We start from the raw sequence: 24,524 nt of genomic DNA, 5'->3' as shown, positions 1-24,524 counted from the left end.
TTTTAGTTGCCTCTACCAAATATGTATAACACATACTTAAGTGAGATCATGACTATAAAGGCGTAGTAGACTGAGTAGGGTCGAGGGGAACTAAATAAAGGTTAGTTTCCTTTCTCAGAGAGTGACTCTTTCTACATTTCTTTCTTTCTGTAGCATTTATCTAGCCGGCAGAGTGTGCAGCAGAGCACATCCCAAGTAAGTGACTTCCTCAAACTTCCCATTTTTTTTCCTTCAGCTCTTTTAAGAGATTATACACATGAAAACACCAAGAAATGACAGACACCATTCACTTTTGGGGGAGCTACTTTGTAACTGAATTTTTTAGGACATGTATAAAATAATGGCTTTTCTTTATGGCATTGTCATAGCATGTGTATTATTGTGTTTAGCTCATATTTGCCTCCCTAAAACCTCGATAGTATTATACCTTTATTCTAAGGAGCTTTGGCCTCCAGTCAGTTTGGTCAGTCTCCATTCTTTTATGTAAATTTATTTAAGCACAATTAAAAGTAAGTAGACTGGGAAACTAAAAAGAATCCATTTGGGAAAAGATAAAATGACATCTAGGATGGAAACTATTACCACCTAACAGTTTAAATAAAGTATGTGAGATGGCTTCCCCAGCTCTGTCTAAGTCTGTTATAGCAGTTCATATTGCCGGAGAAAACGTCTTCATTCTACCTGTAATAACTCCTTTTGTCAGTACAATGAGAATTATTAATTTATTTTTGTTTCTGAATGATGAATATAACAAGCAACTAAAATATAAATTATAATGCTTTACTTTCCTCAATAGGTAGATACAATGCGCCCACGCCATGGGGAAACCTGTCGGATGCCAATACCACACCATTTCTTCTTCAGCCTGAAGAGTTTCACCTACAATACCATTGGGGAGGACACTGATGTCTTCTTTTCTCTATATGACATGAGAGAAGGCAAGCAGATCAGGTAAGAGTCCTGGAAAGTTTTGGTAAGATTTATATTTATATTATTTATATTTATTAGAATGGATGTGTCAGAGCAACTCTGGCCTTTAGAGTAAACATATTGAGAAGATAAAACAAGATAAACTAGCATTGTTTTATTAGCTGGGACTTTCGCGCCAGTTCCCAGTAGCCCTTGATGTTATCCAAACTATCCCACATTGTGTTAACTTTCCACCACTGTGACAACATACCTGAGGTGGGGCAACTTTCAAGAGGAAAGATTTATTTTCAGTCACTGCCTCACGGGTGTCAGTCTGTGGTTGGTTGTCTTCATTGCTTTTAGGCTCTTTTTAAGGTGGAGCTGCACTGTGCGAATACACGATGGAGTCAAACTGCTTACTACTTGGCAGCCAGGAAGTAGAGAGAGGAAAGGCTGGAGTCTTCAGGTACTCTCTAAGGGACACGAACCAGTCACCTGCTTCCTCTAACTAAGCCTGGCTTCCGGTAGTGTCCCACCACCTTCCAGTTAAGTTACCAGGTGGGAAGAAAACCGTTAACACACGGGTCCTTGGAAGGATATTACAGAGCACATCTGTAACATAAACAGCTTCTTTTTCTTTTCTTTTTTTTAAAGAATTTGTTTTATTTTCTTTTATGTACATTGGTATACATACCAGATTCCTTGGAATTGGAGCTACAGACAGTTGTAAGCTGCTATGTGGGTGCTGGAAATTGAACCCTCATCCTTTGGAAGAGCAAACAGTGCTCTTAACCACTGAGCCAACTCTCCAACACCCTAGCTTCTTTTTCTTCAGTACCTAATTCCATGTGGAAGCTCAAAATTAAGTTTTGGCTACCACTTCCTCAGAAAAAGTATACTGTGTTTAATGCTAGAGAAAAGGCAGAGGAGAAGCATAAAGACAAAGAGAATATGACAAAGATGCCCAGCCCCCGAATACAGAAAACCCTGGGCCCTTCCTTGCTTTGTGTGAGTGAGAGGGCTCACAGAAAAAGTGTTATAGCTGAGGGCATCTTCAGCCCTCAGTGCTGCTGTAGCCCTGTGAAAGGGAGGTCATCTTCTGAGCAGAAGGGAAGGCTGGCATTGTCACTCATTTTACTTTGGTTTGGGGAAAAAAAAGACAATAAATGGCTGGTTCAAATAGACTACATTTCAGAGCTTTGGGTCCTTAAACATAAATAACTACAGCACTGCTTTCTGACTTTCTGGGTAGGGAAAAATTAAGGAGACCCTAGGCCTCCTTTTGTTTAGAGGTACAAAGATCTGATAAGTGTGTGATGGCATTTATAGCCAAAATGCTATTTTACAGAATTCAGGCATTTCTTCTCTGGTCATTTACTAAGTGTAGTCAAGAGAAAAAAAAATCTTGGGTACTTTTATATTACTTGAGAATTTTCTCATCATTGGAGTACTTTAATGGAGCTTTTATATTATTTATTTATTTAAATTATTTTTAGAATTAGTTAAACTTTTCACTTTTAATAAAAGTTAAAATAAAAGTTAAAATAAAAGAAAAAGTTAATTTCCCTGTTCTATGATGTTCTGATCTTGACAAAAAATAAATTAAAGCACTGCTTTCCTTTAGCATATAAATAGATTCCCAGACTATTGATCATTACTCAGTGATACCATGTATAGTTGATAAGACAGACAGGATTGTAGCCCAGGGATATATTGATAGAGATTATGGCTGATTTTACTTATTTATTAAATATCTTTAAACATTTTATTTATTTTTACTTATTATTATTTTTTTCTACAATTTATTCACTTTGTATCTCAGTTGTAGCCCCCTCCCTCATTTCTTCCTGGTCCCACCCTCCCTCCATCATTTCCCCCATCTCCCTCCCCTACTATCTGACCAGTCTATCAAGTCTCATCAGGACTGCCTAAAGCCTCTTCCTCTGTGGCCTGGTAAGGCCACCTTGCCAGGGAGAAGTGATCAGACAGCAGGCAACCAAGTTCATGTCAGAGACTGCCCCTGCTCCTCTTATTAGGGAACCCACTTGGAGACTATGGGCCACGTCTAAGCCTAGAGTCTAGGTCCTCTCCATACATGGTCCTTGGTTGATGCATCAGTCTTTGTAGGGCAGCTTGTTTGGCTTTGTTAGTCTCCTTGTGGAGCTTCTGACTTCTCCGGGTCCTTCTATCCCTCCAGTCTTCCATAAGACCCCCTGTGCTCTGTCCAAAGTTTGGCTGTGAGTGTCTGCATCTGCTTTGATACCTTGCTGGGTGGAGTCTTTCAGAGGACATCTGTGGAAGGCTCCTGTCCTGTTACCTTTCTTCTACCACTTTCAGTGTCTGTCCTGTTTGCCCTTCTGAATGAGAATTAAATATCCTCCCTAGGGTCTTCCTTATTTTTTAGCTTCTTTAGGTCTGTAGATTTCAGTATAATACTCCTATATTATATAGCTAATATCTGCTTATAAGTGAGTATATACCATGTATGTCTCTCTGCTTCTGGGTTACCTCACTCAGGATGATCCTCTCTAGTTCTATCCATGTGCCTGCAAATTTCATGATTTCCTTGTTTTTTAGCAGCGGAGTGGTATTCCACTGTGTAAATGCACCACAGTTTCTGTATGTGTGCTTGTGTGGGGCCTGCTAGAGACATGCGACCCTGCAGCTGAAGGTATAGGTAGATGTGCGTCACCCCGTAGCGTGTCGCCACGTGAAGTCAGGTGCTCTGTGCTCTTAAGCCTCTCAGTGTTTCTCCAGGCCTCACTCTTGAGGGTTCTACCCTCATGATCTAACTACCTCTCAAGGACCCCAATTCCGTTACAGGTTTAGAATTTCAGTAGTAATTTGAGAGTGACCCAAACATGGTTTATAAGTATGGTTTATAACCTTCTGTCCCTGTTACTCCCAAATGAGTATCTTTCTGTTATAGAAAATACATTCACTCTGTCCCAACAGAGTTCTATTTTGTTCTAGCATCACCTCTGAAATTCAAAATCTCATCTAAATATCTAAAACAGAATATGGTGAGACTTGAGAAATAAGTTATTCTGTGCCAAAATTTATCATTATCTGTGAACTTATAAAGAAAAGTTATATATCTCCAAAGTATAATGATGTGGTAGGCATTCTATTCTAATAGGGAAGGATAATAAAGATGTGTGGCAGATCCCGCATAAGCCCCCCCAAACCTCCTGAAATCTTAAAGGCTACGAATAATCTCCTTGGTTCCACTCTCTCCTTTCTTGCGCGGTAACATGGCACCAGCACTCCCACAGCTTGTCAAACTGGCACCTATCTTCTCTAGTCAGTGGATTTTCTTATTTCCAAAAGACTATCATTGTTTGGTGTATTTTCTTTGTGCCACTGGTGTGTCTATGGTACAGTACCCACATCTTTCAACTGGACTTCTGCACATTTAGTTGTCTTCAGAAGTCCCAGGGTGCTGGTGTTTGAGTTCATCATTCACCTGACATTTCCTACAGAGCCTTTTCCATGTCAGGACTTGTAGTTGAGTCTTAGGAGTAAGACCTTGTCCTCAGAAACTTAACTGTATTGATTATCACATGTAAACCCTTATGCTAGCCATCTTTATATGAGTACAGTGCAGAGCAAGCTATAGCATCGTCAGCAACCTCATAACTTTCTGGAGTATACTTAGCATTCAAAATACCCTTACAGAGAATACCTTTTTAAAAAATCAGCTGGTTCTGTAATTGAAGTAGACGACTCTGAGAGTTAAGCTTTCTACTTAAATGAGATAATTTGGGTCTGAAATCTCAAGAGCCCCTGGAGAGAAATTTTCATTTAAAATTACAGGTAAGTACTCTGTTTATTAAAGTTAACAGTTTTGTTTCCCTCTGCAAAAGAGGCCATGTCTTATAATGCAATTGGAGCTTATCTGCAGGCACTTGGGCAGGTAATTATAGACCATCAGTTAAGTCCTGGTAAACTCTAGTTGTCTTAACTGTTCCAGGACATGGGCTCTAGCTCATTACTCAACATCCCAGGAAGATTCCTGTGAGTCCCAGCAGGAGTGAGACAGGAACTATCCAGCATTGGTGTTTATGAGCATCACCCTTTCTCTTTACTCTGCTGCACTCCCCCACCTCACACAGCTGGGATGGGAGACTTCTGTATTAAGTGAAATCATGTATAATCCTGTTGTCTTTCTGTCTTACTGTTATGTTTTTCATATAATTCCAATCAGAAAGTTAGGACAAATGAATGCAAACTAGCCTTAAAAGCTCAATATTTCCCCTCCCATTTGCCAGGCTATCTTGACATGCTTCATCTGTTTTCAGTATATCAAATCTTATTTAGAAACACTTAAGTCAAAGTCATCTGAGAAAGCCAGACACAGAGTGAAACTTTGACTTTAGATATGTTCCTTGGCCTGTGCTTAAACTTTTGCCTTTTCCATCCATGAATAAGATCAGATGTTACTATCCCTTGTTTGTCATCTATGTTCTGAGTCTACCGCTCAAGTCAGACAGTGACAGTCAATGTAAAAAGCAGTATATGTGTCAGTCTGTTGATATGCATAAAACCAATTTAAACTCAGATGCTTTTTTAAAGTTTTATCTTCTTTATAAGAAATTTTAGCTTGCATGCATATAGCATAAATTAGAGCAGGAAAAAATACAGAAAGGTTGCATCATTAGCTTGGGGGCTTAAAAAATCACAGAAATCAGCTGGATTCCCAATAGAATCTGAGGGAGAGCCAAGTGTCCTGTACAATGAGATTTCCAAGTAAAAGTACAAATAGCAACAGATAGAGATAATATCAAATCAAGTGTTTAACAATATCCAGCAAAAAGCAACTAAGGAGGTTGAGATGGTCGGCTGGAGTTACAAATGGAGTCTCTTCTCTATGGCTACACATCCTGCTTCCCTTTCCCACTGCATGGACCTTTATAACATAGCATAGATGATAGTAACGTCTGTTGTAAATTGTTTACCTTTTCGTTCTCAAGGACACTATGGGTTTACTCTGGTGCTATTTTCTGTCTTTCCCTCTGTGCAACAGATTTAGCAGGATCACCAGACACGTTGCCTTGGGTGACATTTTGAGAAATATGCTTGGGCCTGAAATGGGGCATGGATGTAGGCCTTGCTTTCAGAACCAGCTTCCCAAAGAGATCAAATGACACTAGACAGTTTGCCAGTTGTGTCAGGCAGACCTATGCCTAAAGATTTGAAAACAGCAAAGACTGTGGTGTCATTGAAGCAAAGTGAGAAAGGAAGAGGAAAACTCATAGGACAGAACAGAAGGTGAGGCCAGAGTGATGAGTGGTTAGTAATGAGTAATTAGGGGGTGATGGAGAACTGTGGGGGTTTTGATGACATCATAAATACTTTGGACTTTACTCAGTTGTCGGTGGTTAATATTTATTATTGATTTATCTTTTGTTTAAGCAGCAGTTATTGGTAAACCAGCTGTATACCTTAAACACCACACAGAGACTAAAATATATTTAATTAACCTAGAGCACAATGCTGGGCAATAGTTACTGCATCCTAAAGCTCCAAGCCCACAGAGTTTCCTCCCATTCAGATTTCTCACATTATACTTGCTTTAGTCTTCTCTTAGGTACTGTTCATCTCTCCTCATAGTTCCAAGTCCTCTCCTCCTGATCTCTCCTCTCCCAGTCCTCCCACTGCCTTCCTTCTCCCCCCCCCCCCGACCAGGATGTCTCACTCTATTCTCTTCATTGCTCAGTATTGGCTGGTTGTTTTATTGACAATTACAGCGAACAAATGGCGGTATGCTTACACAAACTTGAGACAGGTGATGCTTAGAATAAACATTGCAATGTCATGTCCAGAATAAACATTACAATACAATGTCCGGATTGAAACCACATAGTGGGGTAGAGAAATCAGCATTTGAATGAACAATGGTAAATTGTATATATTCCACAAGAACATTATACCAACATTACTCTGATGAAAAGCAATTAGAAGCTTCTTAGTTGAAGAAGAGAACATGATTTAATTTGAGTTTTAAATTTTACTTTGGTAGCTATGTTGTCAATGGGCTTATGAAAAATGCACTAACAGGGAGGCCAGTGAAAAAAGATTGGAAATTAATAGAATTCTTTTAGCTTTTCCTAATTGAAAAATTTTGTGCAATATATGCTGATTATGTTTCCCCTGCCCCAGTTCCACCTAGATCCCCCCCCATCTCCTACCTACCGTACTTTGATCTCTTTCTTTAAATCATACAAAAACAAAGCAAAACAATAAGAGCAATGAAACACACACACACACACACACAACACACACACACACACACACACACGTAGAGAACATTTTGGTAAGAAGCAGAAGTGTATGTCCACTTTCTTCTTAGTGCTGGGACCCCGTCTGACTTGAACGTGTGCTGGTCTTGTAGGTGCTGCTGTAGTCTTTGTGAGTTCATAATATGCCTAGTTGTGTCTGGAAGACACGGTTTCCTTGGAGCTGTCCATCCCCTCTGTTCTTACAACCTTTCTGCCTCCTCTTCCACATAGATGGCCAAGTCTTGAGGAGAGGACTTTAATGAAGACATCCGTCCAAAGTCTCTCACTCTCTGCACATTGCCCAGTTGTGGGAGTGTTAATGCCCATGTGCTGCAGGAAGCTTCTCTGGAGGTGGTTGAGTGGCACAGTAATGTGTAGTACAGCAGTATGCAGTTGGTCACTTTATTGCTCTTTCTTTTGCAGGATAGCAGTACTAGGTTTTTCTTTATGTCTGTGGCTCACAACCCCCTTGGGGGATGGTGTCCCAAGACTTTTTCACAGGGTTTACCTAAGACCATTGGAAAACACAGACATTTACAATACACAACAGTAGCAAAATTATAGTTCTGAAGTAGCAAGGAAAATAATTTCATGGTTGGGGATACCACAGCATGAGAAAGTGTTTTAATGGGTTGTAGCACTAGGAAAGTTGAGAAACACTGCTTGAGGCCCATAACCTATCTAGTCTTGGGTTCTTGGCCACTTTGGCAGTGTCAGGTATGGGTTCCATATCATGCGGTAGGCATGAAATCCAGAAAGTGGTCAGTTAATAGAACATTTGTGCCACTATTGCACCAGTATATCTTGCAAGCAGGCTACTGTTATAGGTCACAGGAATTAAAGGAGAATGATAGAGAACATAATTGAGTTTTAAGAAAGAACCTGGCATAGTCATTGTTACAGATCAGAGGGGTCCCTAATTTAGTATGGGTGTAAAAGCTGCATAGATAATATGCAGGGCCTGAGGTTGTACCAGTTGTTGTTTTTTAAATTGTGTATTTCTCTGGTGTAAGTGAACAAAGTAAATAATAACAATGCATATATGTATCTTAAATTTGATAGGTCTTAAAAGGCTTGTAAGTAAGAAAATAAAAATTAAATATTGTAACCTGATAGTTGGTATTGACAAATAAGTAACATCAATTCCACAAATGAATGACAGTGAGTCTGATTTTTAAAAACTGCTCAATATGTCATAGTATTTGGGCTAAAAATACTTAGATTAAAGGAATATGATACAGTCACCATCAAACTGCTGTCATAGCTCATTTTAAACTGGAATGAAATGACCTTGATTTATGTACCAGTTACATATAGCACATTTCTGTCAATAAACCAAGTGAGATTTCATGTTTATAGGCTGCAACATACACTGACCAAGTTGTCAGTTCCTTATAGCTTTTTAGAAAAACACCTGCCTTTTCGTTATGGATGTCTAAAAGTTACACCATCATTGAAAATGGAGGGGAAGAACACACGAGAGGGGAGGGAGTGAGAGTTGGGACGGGAGGAGATGAGGGAGGGGGCTACAGCCTGGATACAAAGTGAATAAAGTATAATGAATAATAATAAAAATTTTTAAAGAAAGTAAAGAGAATAAAGTTGAAAAAAAAAGCACAAAAAATGAGAGCTCTGTTAGGCTAGTAATGGAAGCATCTGTGTGGGCCCAGTGATTTGAGATGTAATAGTATCTGAGTGTTCAGTGACAGGGGTCAGTCTGATTTACGGTTCATGCTGTTGCGTATGTTTGCAGGGGGAAGGGTGAGCAGCCCCGGGGCCTGTGGATTAGCATTTGTGCATGACTATCAATGTTTGAAGATCCTAACAGTTCCGGTGATTGTACACCTTCTAGGAGGATCTGTCTTCCATTACCAGTGTATAGCTGAGGTCTTCCATATGTCAGTGCCCAAGGAAACCTGCAACTGATGCCATTTACTTGGGTATTGCTAAGTAGGTATTAACTTCTTAGGGTATAAAAATGTAACACATTATTTTTGCATTTTCCATTTTAAAAGTAAATATTTGAAAATAAATGTTATATCTATGTTACTCGCAAGTTACATCCAGTATTCTATAACTACCTTCTAGATGGAGCAGCTTAACTAAAAATTCAGCAGGCAGACTTATTTCAGATGTTCTTAATCTTAGACATTGGACTTATGTACGTTCTTGTGATTTAACTGGCCCAGGTAATGGCCCAGCTATTGGGAACTGGGAACTGAAATTAATGCACAGAAAAGGTTAAGGCTACTGGTATAAGCTAGGCACGGCATAGCCTGTAATCCTAGCACCTTAAAGACGTGTGCAGGGGGCCTACGTCCAGACTACGCATGCTCCTTAGTTGATGTCTCAGCCACCATGGGACAGGATTAGTTGTCTCTGTTGGTCTTCTTGTGAGGTTCCTGTCCCCTCCAGGTTCTTCCATCTTACCCCCAACACTTCCACAGGAACCCCAGAGCTCCACCCGATGCTTGACTGTAAGTCCCAGCATCTGTCTCAATCTGCTGCTGGATGGACCCTCCCATTAGTAATTCCACTACTAATTCATCTCATATTCTTAACTTCAACTCTGCTATCTCCCCATTCCCTAGGGAAATGGAATTTTAGCTATGAGATGTTTCCTGCTTTTCTTCATAACCTGTTTGTTTCTGCTTACTTCAGCTGCTTTATCACCTCTTACATTTTCTGATATGTATGATAATTTCTCTTTAGTATGATAATTCTTTTTATTCAGAGTTACACAGAGATGCTTATTATCTAAGATCTTATCCTGGAAGCCACTATTTGCAATTTTTTGGGATCCATATTAAGTCTTTCTTTTTAATTTATATATTCACTTTACATCCCGATCATAGCCCCTTCCCTTCTCTCCTCCCAGTCCCTTCCTCCCACCCTTTTCCCCCATTCCCTCTTCCCTTCTCCTCAGAAAAGGGGAGTCCCCCAGCAACCCACCCTAGTATATCAAGTCGCATCAGGACTAAGCTTATCCTCACCCACTGAGGCAAGGTAGCCCATTAGAGGAAGTGATCAAAAAGCTGGCAAGAGAGTCCCTGTCAGATACAGTCCCTGCTTTTCTTACTTGAAGCCTAAGCCGCCCATCTGCTACATCTTTGTAGGGGGCCTAGGTCCAGTCCATGCATGGTCCTTGGTTGATGCTTCGGCCTCAGCAAGCCCCTCTGGGCCCTGGTTAGTTGGCTCTGTTGGTCTTCTTGTGGAACTCCTATCACCTCCAGGTACTTTTATCTTTCAGTTTTCCAGAAGACTCCCTACACATTGTCCAATGTTTGGCTGTGAGTCTCTTAAGTTAAGAATGGATGTGTTACTTTTCTAGCTGCTATTCAACAGTACCTGACAAAAACAATTAAGGAAGGAAGGGCTTATTTTAGCTCACAGTTTGAAGATGCAATCCATCATGGTGAGGTAAGCATAACAAATTGAGTATGAGACAACCTGTCACCTGGTATCTGTGGGAAGGAAGGAGAGAGAGGGAGAGAGAGAGGAACGATTGTATTCAGCTCACTTTCTCCTTTTTATTTGTGCTAGGACCCCAATCCTTAGACCCCTGCAGCTCATATTTAGAGTGGCTCTTCCCACCTCAATTAATTCAGTTTAGAAACTCATAGACACTCCCAGAATTTGTGACACAAATGCTTATAAATCTTGTCGTTGACAAGTGGTTAATATTTCTAAACCCTGTGTGTGCATAGATATACGTGCATGCACATGGATCTCTGGTGCCTATGGAAGCCAAAAGAGGATGCCATATTTCCTGGAACTGAAGTTACAGGGGGGGCTTGATCCACCGTGTTGTTGCTGGGGACTGAACCTGGATTCTCTTGCAAGAACAGCAAGAGCTCTTAACCATTGAGTCATCTCTTCAGCCCTTAACAATCCATATTAACTATCACAAAGTTCTTGGGAAGGGAGGAGGTGGTAATCTTGTCAGTTTCAAAGACTTCAAGATATTTTGAATTGTTTACTGACTTCCTGTCCCAAAGAGCTTCACTGCAGGATAGAATATTTCAGTCTTGGAAGAAACTGCTACATAGCTCCCACCTACCCCACCAGCACGTTTTCTAATATTTCTTAAAGTGAAATGAATAGATAAGATAATGGGCTTTTAAGTGAGGCAGATCCAGATTTAAATGTTAACATGACCAATTGTACTTTTTTCATCTCAAACCAGAAACCTTGCCTATTTGACCATTTAGCTTCTTCAGAGGTGACCTACCTGTTGTACAGATTAAATTATATTAGGCAAGAAAAGGATACTCATTAAGTGGTTGCTGTTCCTGTTGCTACAGCGAGGTGATCAGTACCAGAGTTTCTTCTACTTTTTTTTTTTTTTTTCTGAACTTCACACTTGGAGTTTCTGTCCACCTACATGTCGATATCTCAAATTCAACATGTACACTTGAATTTTCTGTCTTCCCTATATCATGTCTGGTTGGCTCTACCACATCAGTCAACTGCTAAATCTGGTCAACTCAGTCTTCTTAAGTGTATCTCAAATCTGTTCACCTCTTTAGTACTAAAACTATACAATAGCTTGTTGGGACTCTTATGGTGTCCAGCATCACTAACCTGGCTTCCATGTTGCCTATACCACCATTCTAAACACTTGTAGTCTTGCTGCGTTTTCAAGGATGAACTTTCAAGACTGATCTAAGACCTAATTATTTTTAATTACCAAGCAAGTTTGAAGAACCCTCATATATGATTTCACAATACTGTACAACACCCTTGATTACCCCCAGCTTCCCAGTGCCTTTTTAACTCATGCTCTGAGCATCCTCATGGCACAAGCTACATCATACTTCAGAGTCTCTTGACTCTCTTTTCTGCAAAACCTTTTCTTTTTTACTACTTGCCAAGTAGTAAAAAGCTAGCCACATTTCCAGAACCTGTTTCAATACCTCTTTGTGGCTGCCTATATTCTCCTTCGTAGTTGATCTACCCCTTTCTGTGTGGAAGGAAAAGTACTGTCTCAGGACCTCCAAGACAAAGTTCTTAGTACAAAGGAAATTTATTTGCCCCAGCAGGACAGAGAACAGAGAATAATAGACAAATACAGGAGAGAGAGGACAAGGGAGGAGAAGGGAACAAGAGGGGAGGGGGTATTTGTCCCAGAGGACAAAGGACTGCCTCTGGATGGATAGGAAACAGATGGGACCCATAGGCAAACAGCTGTTTATAAAAATAAAGGAAAAGAAACCTGTGTTAGGATGAGGTATTTCATTTTAATTGGACATGTTAGTTATGTGAGCCAAAGAGGGCTTTTTAGAGCTAGACTTCCACACTTTGATAGTTGGACCCTTGTAGTCAGCCTCAGGAGGAGGTAGCCAAATAAGGGAATAGTCTTTGGTGGCTGGCTTTAGAAGTGTCCTGTAACAGTTTTTAGCAAGGCAGAGGGTATGGGGGAGAAGGGCAAGGCCTGCCAGAGCATGTCTGACAGGCTGGGCTGGCCAAAGTCCCTTCACTCTGTGTAGCAATTTTTTAAACTGATTTTATTTTTTGAGATTTTATAATTATATCATTTCTTCCTTTCCGTTCTCCAGAACACCTCATATATCCCTCCTTTTTCTCTTTCAAATTCATGGCTTTTTAAAAATTGGTATATGTTCACAAAACACACAAATTTTCCTAAACACAGCCTGCTCAGTCTGTATGTTACTTGTATATATGTTTCCAGGGCTGACCGTTGGTATGGCCTAACCCACTGCTGCGTTCTTCCCAGGAGAAGACTTTTTCTCCCATCCTCAGGATTCTTTAGTTGTCTGTAGTTCTTTGTATAGGGTTGGGACCTTGTGTCTTTTCTTTGCCCACTTTAACATTTTTGTTTTTGTCCTTGTTCAGCTCATGTTTAGTCAGTCATGATAGTGAGACTTTATGGGTGTAGCTCTAACATGCCTAGGAGACAACCTCACAGCAGATTCCCTGATCTTCTGGCTCCCTGTTCAGTTCTTTCTGCAGTGTTCCCTAAGACTTAAGTGTGGATATTGTTTTGCAGATGTATTCATGGTCTGGGCTTTACAACCTGGCATTTTGATTGGTAATGGTCTTCTGTAATAGCCTCTGTCCGTTGCAAAGAGAGACTTTCTTGTGAGAGATGAGGAATACACTTATCTGTAGGTGTAAGTACAATATTTAAAGTGTAGTTAGGGATTATGTTTGTTTAGTAAAGTGGTAGTTGTAGGTTCTTCTTCAAGATCATGCTTCAGTAGCATGGGTGCTTGGCTAGCTTTCCAGTCCAGGCCTGATTTCCCTCTTGTTAAGCAGGTCTTAAATCTGATTAGAAGCTGTTAGTTACCACCAAAGTATGCATGCCAGTATTATATTGGAGGGAAAAAGTATGCATGCCACTACTGTGCCCTTAAGGTTACTGTGCCATGCTGATTCATCGACATCATAGATGTGTGGGACTGTTGGTTAGTTCTCTCCTTTGGAAGCTTGCATAGCTTCTGGTACCATAAAAGCTAGTTCTCAGGGACAAGGTAGTCAGTTCAGCTCCAAACTGGGGTTACGTGGGCTCTGTGTATCCTGTCTTCAGCAATAGGGACTTACCTTCCACCTCTGGGGAAACAATAAAGAGTAACAGCAATAGTCTGTCGTGTTTATAGCAATAGTAAAATGTGTCTTGAACAACCCTGACCAACAACTCAAAGGAAGGCTTTTCATTTCTGGTCTTGTGGATTTCGTTACATGATCTTTGGACCTTGAAAGGGCCATTGTTAGCCCAAATGAGAAAGTTTTATTTAAACTATAATTTATATGTAAATATATAAACTTACACACAGACATGTATTTCAGTGTTTATTTTAGGTAGATAGTTAATAGTATTATTCTTTACAACTTTTAAAAATATTCTTACTGTTATTTTTACCCTCATCACTCCTTCTTCTGTATTTATCTCCCTCCCTCTCCCTAATTAGAGCCCTCCCCTTTCTTTTTCCACAGTCAGATCTTGTATACTACTGTCCTCTCTCTATTTCTCCTTGACTCAACTACCCAAGAATAGTCCCTTTTTTATTTTCCTGATTTCTGTACTTATTCCAGGATATGTACTCACATCTGAAGATTGGCTAGAAGCCTCTGCTGTCTTTCTGGGACTGAATTACTTCACACAATGTGATCTTTTCTAGTTCCAGCTATTTACCTGCAAAATTTCTGATTTCATTTTTCTTTACCACTAAATAGAATCGCATAGTGTATGTGTACATTTTTGTTAACTAGTTGTCAGTTGAAGGACGTCTAGGTTGTTTCCTTTTCCGTTTCATAGCTACTGTGAATAGAACAACCATGAACATGGCTGAACAAGTATCTGTAGAGTAGAATGTGGAGTCCCTTCGGGCATATACCAAGGAGTGGAGTAGCTAAGTCAGTCATAAGGTAGATTTCTTTTTAGCTGTTTGAAAATTCTCCACACTGATTTCCAGAGTGGCTGTATCAAGTTGCAGCCCCACCAACAGTGATAGAGGGTTCCCTTTCCCCCACACGCCTCCTAGTTTTGTTTGTTCTTTTTTAATCTGACTGGGGTAAGATGAAATCACAAAGTTGTTTTGATTTGCATTTTCTTAATTGCTGGATATAATGAACACTTCTTGATATATTTCTTAGTCTCCCCTCCCCACTCCTGGCTTTAGAGAACTCCAGCATTGTTTTAATTTTTTTAACCTCAGGATTGTTTTGGCTGTCTGGGGTCTTTTGTGGTTCCATATAAATTTTTAGATAGGTTTTTTTTTTTTTCTTCTGTTTCTGGATGAGGTTGTCTATAGATATATATAGCATTTATTATGTTGAAGTATGTTCTCTCTATATCTACATTTTCTAGGACTTTTATTGTAAACACATGGATTTTTCTGCCTCCATTGAGATGATCATAGGATTTTTGTCTTTAAGTTCATTTATATGGTTAATTACATTTATTGACTTGAACCATCCTTGCATTTCAGGGATAAAGCCAACTTGACCATGGTAGATAATTTTTTTATATATGTCTATATTCTGTTTGCAAGTTGTATTCTAATTGCAAGTGCATCAGAGATACTGGCCTATAGTTTTCTTTTGTTGTATTTTTTCTTTTTATTTTTTTGTTTGTTTTTTCTTTATTAATTACATTTTATTCACTTTGTATCTCCCCTGTGGTTCCCACCCTCCTCCTGTCCCAATCCCTCCCTTACTCCACCATCTGCATGCATGCCCCTCCCAAGTCCACTGATGGGGGAGGACTTCTTTTCCTTCCTTCTGATCCTAGTCAATTAGGTCTCATCAGGAGTGGCTGCATTATCTTCTTCTCTGGCCTGGTAATGCTGCTTCTTCCTCAGGGGGAGGTAATTAAAGAGCAGGACAATCAGTTCATGTCAGAGACAGTCCCTGTTCTTATTACAATGGAACCCACTTGGATACTGAACTGCCATGGGCTACATCTGTGCAGGGGTCTTAGGTTATCTCCATGCATGGTCCTTGGTTGGAGTATCAGTCTCAGGAAAGACCCCTGTGCTCAGATTTTTTGGTTCTGTTGCTCTCCTTGTGTGGTTCCTGTCCTCTCCAGATCTTACTGTTTCCCATTTCTTTCATAAGATTCCCTGCACTCTGCCCAAAGGTTGCCCAATAAGTCTCAGCATCTGCATTGATAGTCTGCAGGGCAGAGCCTTTCAGAGGTCCTCTGTGTCAGGCTCCTGACTTGTTCCCTCTTTTCTCCTTCTTCTGATGTCCATCCTCTTTGCCTTTCTGGATAGGAATTGAGCATTTTAGCAAGAGTCCTCCCTCTGATTAGTTTCTTTAGGTGTACATATTTTAGTAGGCATTCCCAAATTCCTTCTATGAAGCCAGTGTCACTCTAATACCAAAAAAACAGATAAAAATACAAGGTTGAGTAGATCCTTCACCAACGAATGCACAGGGATGGAAAATAAGTTAGAAAAAATATCATTTAAGTTGAATCTACTTGCCAGTAACTGCTTACATTCTTCAGAGGTTTAAAAGTAATTATGGTCAAGAGAGTCGAATTTATTCATGAGATTTTTTTTTTTCTTAAAACAGCAATTTAATATATATTCCTGGCTGGGATATAACTTGCTATGTACACTAGGATGTTTGAACTCACAGACATTCATTTGCCTCTGCCTCCAGAGTGTTAGGATTAAAGATATGTACTCTTGCACTTGCCCCTATATAAATATTTTATCAACACCAATATATTTACATGATTTACAGGTCAGTCTTTCCCTTAAACAACAGGTAAAAAAACTCTAATTTACTATTTGATCTCTTTCAAGAATAAAGTTGTATTTTTATCTGGTTTTTGGTATTAGAGTGACACTGGCTTCATAGAAGGAATTTGGGAATGTATTGGCAAACATTTCTACAGGATTGTTAGGTTCTGGAGAGAAGATACTGGTTTGATCTTTTATGCTGTTTATATATTTGCAATGAGATCTGAGCACGTGGACTTCTTTTGTTCTAAGTATGATATAGACAGGGCAGTTTGGGGCAAGAAAGAAGATGTGCGGGCAGATTGGGCCTAGGAATAGCTTGAGTAAAATGAAGTCAGAAGAAGTCAGTATGACAGGTAGAACTGAACTCTTATACAGGATGAGCCTCCTAGTCCAAGCCTGGAGTGTGGGAGTAGATCTGGAATGGGTGAAGAGGTTGAATGTGGGATGGGAGGTTGTGGAGTTAGTACACCTTTGGGTTGGGAGGTAGGCAGGGTGGGTCCTGGAGGAAGCCTAGAAATTAGTGTTGTTTAGGCAGGAATGGCCAGAGTAGGCCTCAGCAGTAGATATGGGGTCCCAGTTTAGATCTGGCTGGTCGGGAGGGACTGTACCCTGAAAAAGGATGTGGGTGATCTGGGTGGGTGAATACGTTGGATGAAGTGCAGCAGGAACCTGTGGGTCAGTGGCAGGTAGGGTGGGTCCTGGTGGAATCCTAGAGGTAAGATACTGAGCAGGCAGGGGTGGCCTGACAAAGCCAGGGTGCTGGATGTTGACTCCAGGCTAGATTTGGCTGGGTTTGGAGGGTATGTGGAGAAGAGGGTCAAGCAGACTCATTTAGCTCTACCTGGAAAATGATACGCTGATCCCAAGCTCTAAAAACATGATAAAGTCAATGAAGATTTGTTGAAAAGTGAAAGGGCAAGGGCAGGGAAAACTGAGAGAGGCCTTGTGTTAGTAGCTATAGAAGTGTTTTGATACCGCCAAAGTAACTCTGCTCTTTAATTTTTCATGTGTTGTTGAACAGTAAGATTTTGTTGAAGAGGAAAGCAGAAAATAAAAGTAAATCTGGAAACCAAAACATTGGACTCTAGTTTGCTTTTATGAAACAAACCCTTTTGGGCGTGTTTGCTCTGTCTACTTTAATGTGAAGTGGGAAAACTTAAGGAACTTGAAAAATAAAGCTAAGTGATCTCAATTAGAAAATGAATCTATGAGGGCGTGTTAGATTCCCTACACTGTTAGGATATACAATGTAGTACATCCTTGGGGCTACTTGCCAGTTTTCAAGCACCTGGCCAGTTATCATGAGAGAGATGCTAAGTGGAGGCATCCATCTCCAGGGAGGACCAGAGGAGAAACACAAAAATTAAACTGAAAGAGTTGGGAGAATTAAACTGATTTTATTTGAGGAAACTGCATTTATTTTTTTTTTTAAATCTGTTTTTAGAAACGACTGCCCCTAGGACGAGAGATTTTGCCCCTGGCTCACTGTACCTCATTCACCAAGCATTTGCTATAGGGACCTATGAACTGCCAGCAGTAAAGTGTATGAAATGCAGTACCATCCAGGGATTAGAAATGTTTACAAAAGCAAGTGCTCTTAAAATAAAGATATATTAGACTTGTCACAGATTCAGATTATGGAATTAATGTAATTTTAAATAGTGTCCATCCATAGTTCATCATTAGAAAGACAACTAAATGTAGAGTTCTCTTGTAATACAGCTCACTAAAGAGGAAAATTGGGAACACAGGAGTACCGTACACACCGGTAGTTTGAGCACTCGGCAGACAGAGGCAAGAGGAGCACCACAAATTTGACGCCAGCCCAATGTGCATAGCAAGTTACAAGCCATCCAGAAATAATAACACAACCCTATCTCAACAAAACAAAAAAAAAGGAAAGAATATTAATCATCTCTCTTTATTCTTCAAAGAGATCAAATAGTAAATTAGAGAGTTTTTTTACCTGTTGTTTAAGGGAAAGACTGACCTGTAAATCATGTAAATATATTGGTGTTGATAAAATATTTATATAGGGGCAAGTGCAAGAGTACATATCTTTAATCCTAACACTCTGGAGGCAGAGGCAAATGAATGTCCGTGAGTTCAATCATGCTAGTCTACATAGCAAGTTATATCCCAGCCAGGAATATATATTAAATTGCTGTTTTAAGAAAAAAAAAATCTCATGAATAAATTCGACTCTCTTGACCATAATTACTTTTAAACCTCTGAAGAATGTAAGCAGTTACTGGCAAGTAGATTCAACTTAAAATGATATTTTTTCTAACTTATTTTCCATCCCTGTGCATTCGTTGGTGAAGGATCTATTCAAATCTTATTTCCATGTTTTTTATCTTTTTCATCTGTATGTGTGTGCAATATCTATGTGTATGTCTGTGGGTACGGTTGTATGTGAAGATGCACGTATATGCATGTGGAGGCCTGAGGTTGGTATTGGTTGGGAATCTTACTTGATTGCTCTCTCTTTGTCTGAGACAGTCTGTCTCAGTTAAATGTAGAGCCTACCAGAGTCTAGTTAGCCATGTTGCTCTAAAGATTCTGTTTCTGCCTTCTGCCTTCCAAAGCTGAAATTACAGGAGAGGCACATTTATGTGGATTCTGTGGAGTTAAATTTAGGTCTTCTTGTTTGCATGGCAGTCACTTTAACCATTGAATCATCTCCCCAGCTCCTTTTTTCATTTTTAAATAAATTTTTCCATATTATTGAATTGAATTCTTTATATATCTCAATACAGTTTTTTTTTCCTTAGATGAGTGTTTGCTAAACATTTTCTCACAGACAGTACCTCATCCTTTTATTTTCTTAGTATCCTGTTTCAAAAAGGATAAAGATTATTTTATCATTTTGTGACTTATGATATCTTCTTAATTTCCCAGGCTACAAAGTGGTATATTGAGTTTTATATTGAGTATAAAAACACAGATTTAAGCAAGATAGAGGGCTATTTATTTTTCATCCTGTATTTTGTCTTTTTTGATTTTTGTTTGTTTGTTATTTAATTTGGCCTGTTTGTTATTTAATTTGTTATATAATTTGGCCTGTTACGTTTAAGTATGTGATCCATTTAAGTTAACTGTAGATAAGGATCAAGGTTCATTTTTAATATGGATTCTTCAGTACTATTTGTTAAAGAACTGTGCTTCTCTCTGAAAGTTTATTTATTGTGTAGATGTATGCATCTGTGTGTATGTGCCACGTGTGTACCATTAGCAGTGGGGAGAGGATGTTAAGTCCCCTGGAACTAATGTTCTAGGTAGTTGTGGGCCACTCGGCATGAGAGCTAGGGACCAGATGCAGGTCCTTTGGAAGAGCAGTGGGTGCCCATAACCACTGAGACACGTGTCCAGCCCCGTACATACCTCTTTGAATTACCTTGATAACTTTATAAAGTTAGCAAAATAAGTCATTTGACTGTATCCATGTGGCTCATCTGCTCATTTAACAAAGACCTTCCTCAGCTCCATGTGACTGTTAACTAAAAGGACATCACTTCTGCTTCACAGCCATGGTTTTCAGAGAGCTATAGTTTTGCTGTTTGAACTGCCTCACTCTTCTCACAGAGACGTTCTTTACTGTTCCACTGACACAGCTCACCCCAGAATCATCACACTGTTCTAATTTCTGGTACACAGCTTTTTCCTTAGCTCAGGTGATTCTCTTTGGTCTTGACTGAACCAGCATCCCATTGTCCTTATTTTTCTTCTGTGGTGATGTTTGTCCCTATAAATCTTTGTTGTTAGTTCTTCTTTTGCCTATTTTTTTTTTAAATCTCCGACCTTTACAATTCTGATCAAAGCCTGCTTTTTCTTTTGTGTGTTTGTTTTGTTTTTCTTCTTATTCTGAGGTGGTCCCTGCAGGTATCCAGGCAGGGAAGCGAATCCTGCAAAGAAATGAGTGAAAATCTGGTGTAGATTGATTTTTGTCAACTTGGATCAGACTTCACGGATTCTTAATAACAGGCAGTTTATTCACAATGTATTTAAGCCCAGTATAATTTGAAAAAAAAAATCCTGGTGTAATACAATCCCTGGTGCACAAGGAAGCTTAATTATATTGAAACTCAAATCATTGTGTTAGAGCCCATCTTGTAGTCCTTATTACTAGCTTAAGGGCCTAAGGGTATGGTCCAGACTCTATAGTACAGATAGTGTAGAGGTCTATGCTCTTGGGGCTGTTAGCCACTTCTGGTCCTGCTTGGGGGAGCTTGAGGGAGCCTCTGGCTATAATGGTCATTTAGATTACTAACTACTACCTCCAGTCCTGGTCATGGGAGCTTGATGGGGCCTGGACCAACAGATAATGCAGATCACCAGGCTGTTAATCACTTTTCTGTTCTCAGTTTTCTAAATAGAAGAACAGGTTTTTCATCTTTCCCATTAGAAAGACAATTCTGTGTGATTAACATTCCTGGTGTCTCTGGAGATTTGTAGATGCAAGGACCTCCATGCTATGCTTCCAACATCATTCTATATGTATTCCTTTTTTATTCTCATCTACTCCTTCAGATAAAGAATCTCAAATTTGTATCTGACCTAAATCTTTTGAAATTTGGTTATGTATACCTACCTACCAGGTCCAAAGATGAAAGAAAATTATCTTGTATATATCTTGTTCACATTTGTAGTCCCATATTTAAAACATAGAACCTTGTGGGTTATTAATATTTGTTATTGATTTATCTTTTACTTAATCAGCAATTATTCCTAAACCAGCTGTATACCCAAATCACCACACAGAGACTAGGCTATATTTAGTTAACCTAGAGCACAATGCTGGGTAATGATTACGCCATCCTAAACTTCCAAGCCCACATAGTTTCCTACCATTCGGATTTCACCCATTATACTTGTTTTTAATCATATCTTGGGTCTGGTTCATCTCTCCTCATGGTTCCAATTCCTGTCCTGCCATCTCTGCTCTCCTCCTTGCTCCCACTCGCTTCCATCTCTTCCCCTCCAGACCAGGTTGTCCCACCCTCTTCTCTCCATTGCACAGCACTGGCTGGTTGTTTAATTGACAGTTACAGAGAACAAATGGTGGCGTGTTTACACAAACTTGAGGCAGGTGATGCTTAGCATCACAGTGCAATGTCCGAATTAAAACCAGAGAGTGGGGCAGAGAAATCAGCATTTGAATGAACGAGGGTAAACTGTATGTATTCCACAAGCATTATACCAACATTTCCCCCTTTAAGTCCAAGAAAGGGCTCCTTTTCTTCCAATACAATAATAATTATAAAAGTTATGAAAGATGTTAGGTAAGATTTACATGTAAAATGTCTAGTTCATGTGCATTAGGCAACTTAGGAGAAAGTATCTGATTAGCTATCATATCTTGACAAGTTTAGAGTTCTATACCTAAGTTAACTTTTATCCTTGTTGGTATTAGGAAATGAAAGCATTTTCTTAAGTTCTAAGCAACGTAAGCTTAATTGTGGAACTGTAATGATTTGGTCTTCAACCCCACCAGAGACTTGAAAAGGAATAAAATTAGTTACTGGAGTAAATAGGAAGTGCATGTTAGCAGCTTCCAAAAGATAAAAAATTGATAAAGACAATTTGCTGCCCTCTATAATGTTGGAGCATCAGAACCTCATAGAAATTTATGACTTTTTACTTAGGGAACAAATAAATATATGAAAAACTAATCAAAGTTGACAGGATATATCTTATTATCCTAAGTATAATATTTTAATGCCTTTTGCTAATATCACATACATTTAATGAGTGTAACTAGTCACAAAAAAGAAAGTGCATTTACTTATAATCACATAGTTTGTTTTCAGTGTGGCGCAGTGTTGCTGTTAAAGTTGGTAAGGAGCCTCGGAAGAAAGAGGTAGGAAGGAGATTAGAGAGCAAGAGACTATTTCTTCAAATGTCACAAATACTGTTTCTGATGTGTTTTATTCCATAATTTCTTCCAGGAATACTCTATATGAATTGAGAATAAAATATTTACTGGATCTGTTAAATGCTGATTGCAGAAAGAGGAAAAATACTAATAAAGACTTAAAGTTTTTTAAAACATATATAATAGTTAAAGCCCTAAAATAATTCTCCAGAGTCATACATAGGAAAATGTAAACTGGATAATATAACTTCTTTTAGTTCTAGCATGATACATATTTTCATAATGATCTGAGTGTTCATGTTGAAAAGTATTATATCCGCTACAGTAATAGGTATAGAGTTGGACCCAAGCGTCTTTGAGGGGAACTTTATGGAGGAGTGTAAGTTCATTGCTACTGTCAAGAAGCTCACAACTTAAGAGAGGCCAGACACACAACCACAACCAATAAATAAGCATCTATGATGGGTTTAGAATAACCATTACAAGTTGCTTGGCACAACAAATAAGATATTCTGCCAGTAACATGGTTTTATCCTTGCTTATCATAATAAGCTGTTTCATAAGCATTTAGAGATTTTTATGTATATGCCTTTTTAAGCTGTTCTAGAATGTATAGTTTGTTATATTTTTCTGTCTCTTTTTTTCCTACATTTCAGTGAACGGTTCCTGGTGAGACTGAACAAGAATGGTGGACCAAGGAACCCAGAGAAGATAGACCGAATGTGTGCCCTTTTTACAGTATGTGCAAATTCTCTTTCCCCTTTATGTTAACTCTAACCAAGGGCTTGTTGTGTGGATATAGTTACTCTGGAAACAAACATCTGTTCTTATCCCCACAAGCCCCCCTGGTAAGAAGAGGAATTGATTTATGTTTCCATCAAGTTTTAATGAAATATTTGCAGAGACCTTCAAATAGCAATGGCTTTTAATTGAAATTATATTTTAAAAATCAAGAACCTTTTACTAATATAGATTTTATAAGCAGTTTCATATTAAATCTCTGATGTCCAAGGCATCCACCAGATCTACAGTTTAGGCAACTTTTAGCAAATACATGTAAACTAACCAGTCCTTTTTCAAATTTCAAATGTCAGGTCTTTCGCTACTCTCATCTGTACTTTAGATTTTCCCAAATAACATGTTATTATTCATGGTCTTTGCTCATGAAGCCATCACTTCAGAATGCTTGGCAAACATACTTATCGAAAACTAAGTCTCCTAACACTATGCTGTCTTTTGTGTTCTCCAAATCAACTTTTATTTATTTTTGCTAAGTAAAACTGTCCGCCTTTATTTATTTGAATTAATTTATTGAAGAAGAAAACAGTGTGTCACAATTTAAAGCACTTTTACTCTTGTAGATTCTTTTGTCTATTTCTGTAATAATTAGGATATATCATACTTATTGGCTAAGCATAGTTTGCGTATATCTGTTAATAACTAGGTAGTCAGGAGGCATAGGCTGGAGCATTAGCAAGATTCTAGCAAAAACAAAACAAAACACCTCATGAGCTTAGGAAGGTGTGATAGTCTCAGTGTTATTGGCCTTGCCTATGGCCTGTGACTGGTAGGTGGAAAGATACTTTAAAGCTGACTTGATGCCCTTTAAGGGAAAATAGTATTTATCTGGAGATCTAAAGTGTGACTGATTTCTTCTCTTGATTTCCAATCATTTACTACAAGTTAATCTTTCAAAATGTAAAATGATGGTACTACAGAGTTAGAAACTGCATTCACATGAGTAGCTTTAACTGAAAACGCTCTGTGCTTGTCGTACAGAAAAAATTGCTGCAAATGTACAGGAGGATTTGCAAACCTAGCTATGCTCAAATAATGTTTTGTCCATGTCTGATCTCAGCATTGAAGCCTTACATGAAGAAAAAACTGGAAAAGCAAACCCATGTCAATCATTGAGGGACTTAAAATGACTAACCTGGAAAGAACAATGCACTCTCTTTAGCATCATAAAGAAAGAAGGAAAGACTCTAGAGTGTAGTGAATGGGATTTATGTTAGCTGAGAACTTTTTAAAATGAGAGTGCCTGACTGAGGTCTCTTTGGGGACTTATTTCTAAAACAGAAAGTGAATGTCAGTCATTCTAGAGGCTTTTCTAGATCTTGAGTTCTCATATTCTGTCATAAAATAAGAGAAGTTGTTTATGCCTGCTGATGTAAGAGCTAACTGTATAAGTAAGCTGTTGTTCAATTCTTACATATGAATGTTCCTTGTCTCTTGAAGAAT

The 24,524-nt window shown here is 39.0% G+C and overlaps 1 protein-coding gene across 1 annotated transcript in view; it reads left to right on the top strand.

The window, feature by feature from the left end:
• Dock3 (dedicator of cytokinesis 3) overlaps positions 1-24,524 on the top strand; it is a 270,999-nt gene that overhangs the window by 101,938 nt on the left and 144,537 nt on the right. The window contains exons 8-10 of the mRNA XM_055629516.1: positions 154-195; positions 797-951; positions 22,940-23,021. Coding sequence (XP_055485491.1) covers positions 154-195; positions 797-951; positions 22,940-23,021 — 279 coding nt within the window. The remainder of the gene's footprint in view (positions 1-153; positions 196-796; positions 952-22,939; positions 23,022-24,524) is intronic.

The sequence above is a fragment of the Psammomys obesus genome, unplaced genomic scaffold (genome assembly GCF_907164565.1).
Source record: "Psammomys obesus unplaced genomic scaffold, mPsaObe1.curated_primary_1811, whole genome shotgun sequence".
NCBI classification, from domain to species: domain Eukaryota; kingdom Metazoa; phylum Chordata; class Mammalia; order Rodentia; family Muridae; genus Psammomys; species Psammomys obesus.
Note: the sequence above shows the minus strand (reverse complement) of the source record. Positions and strands in the feature narration are given on the sequence as shown.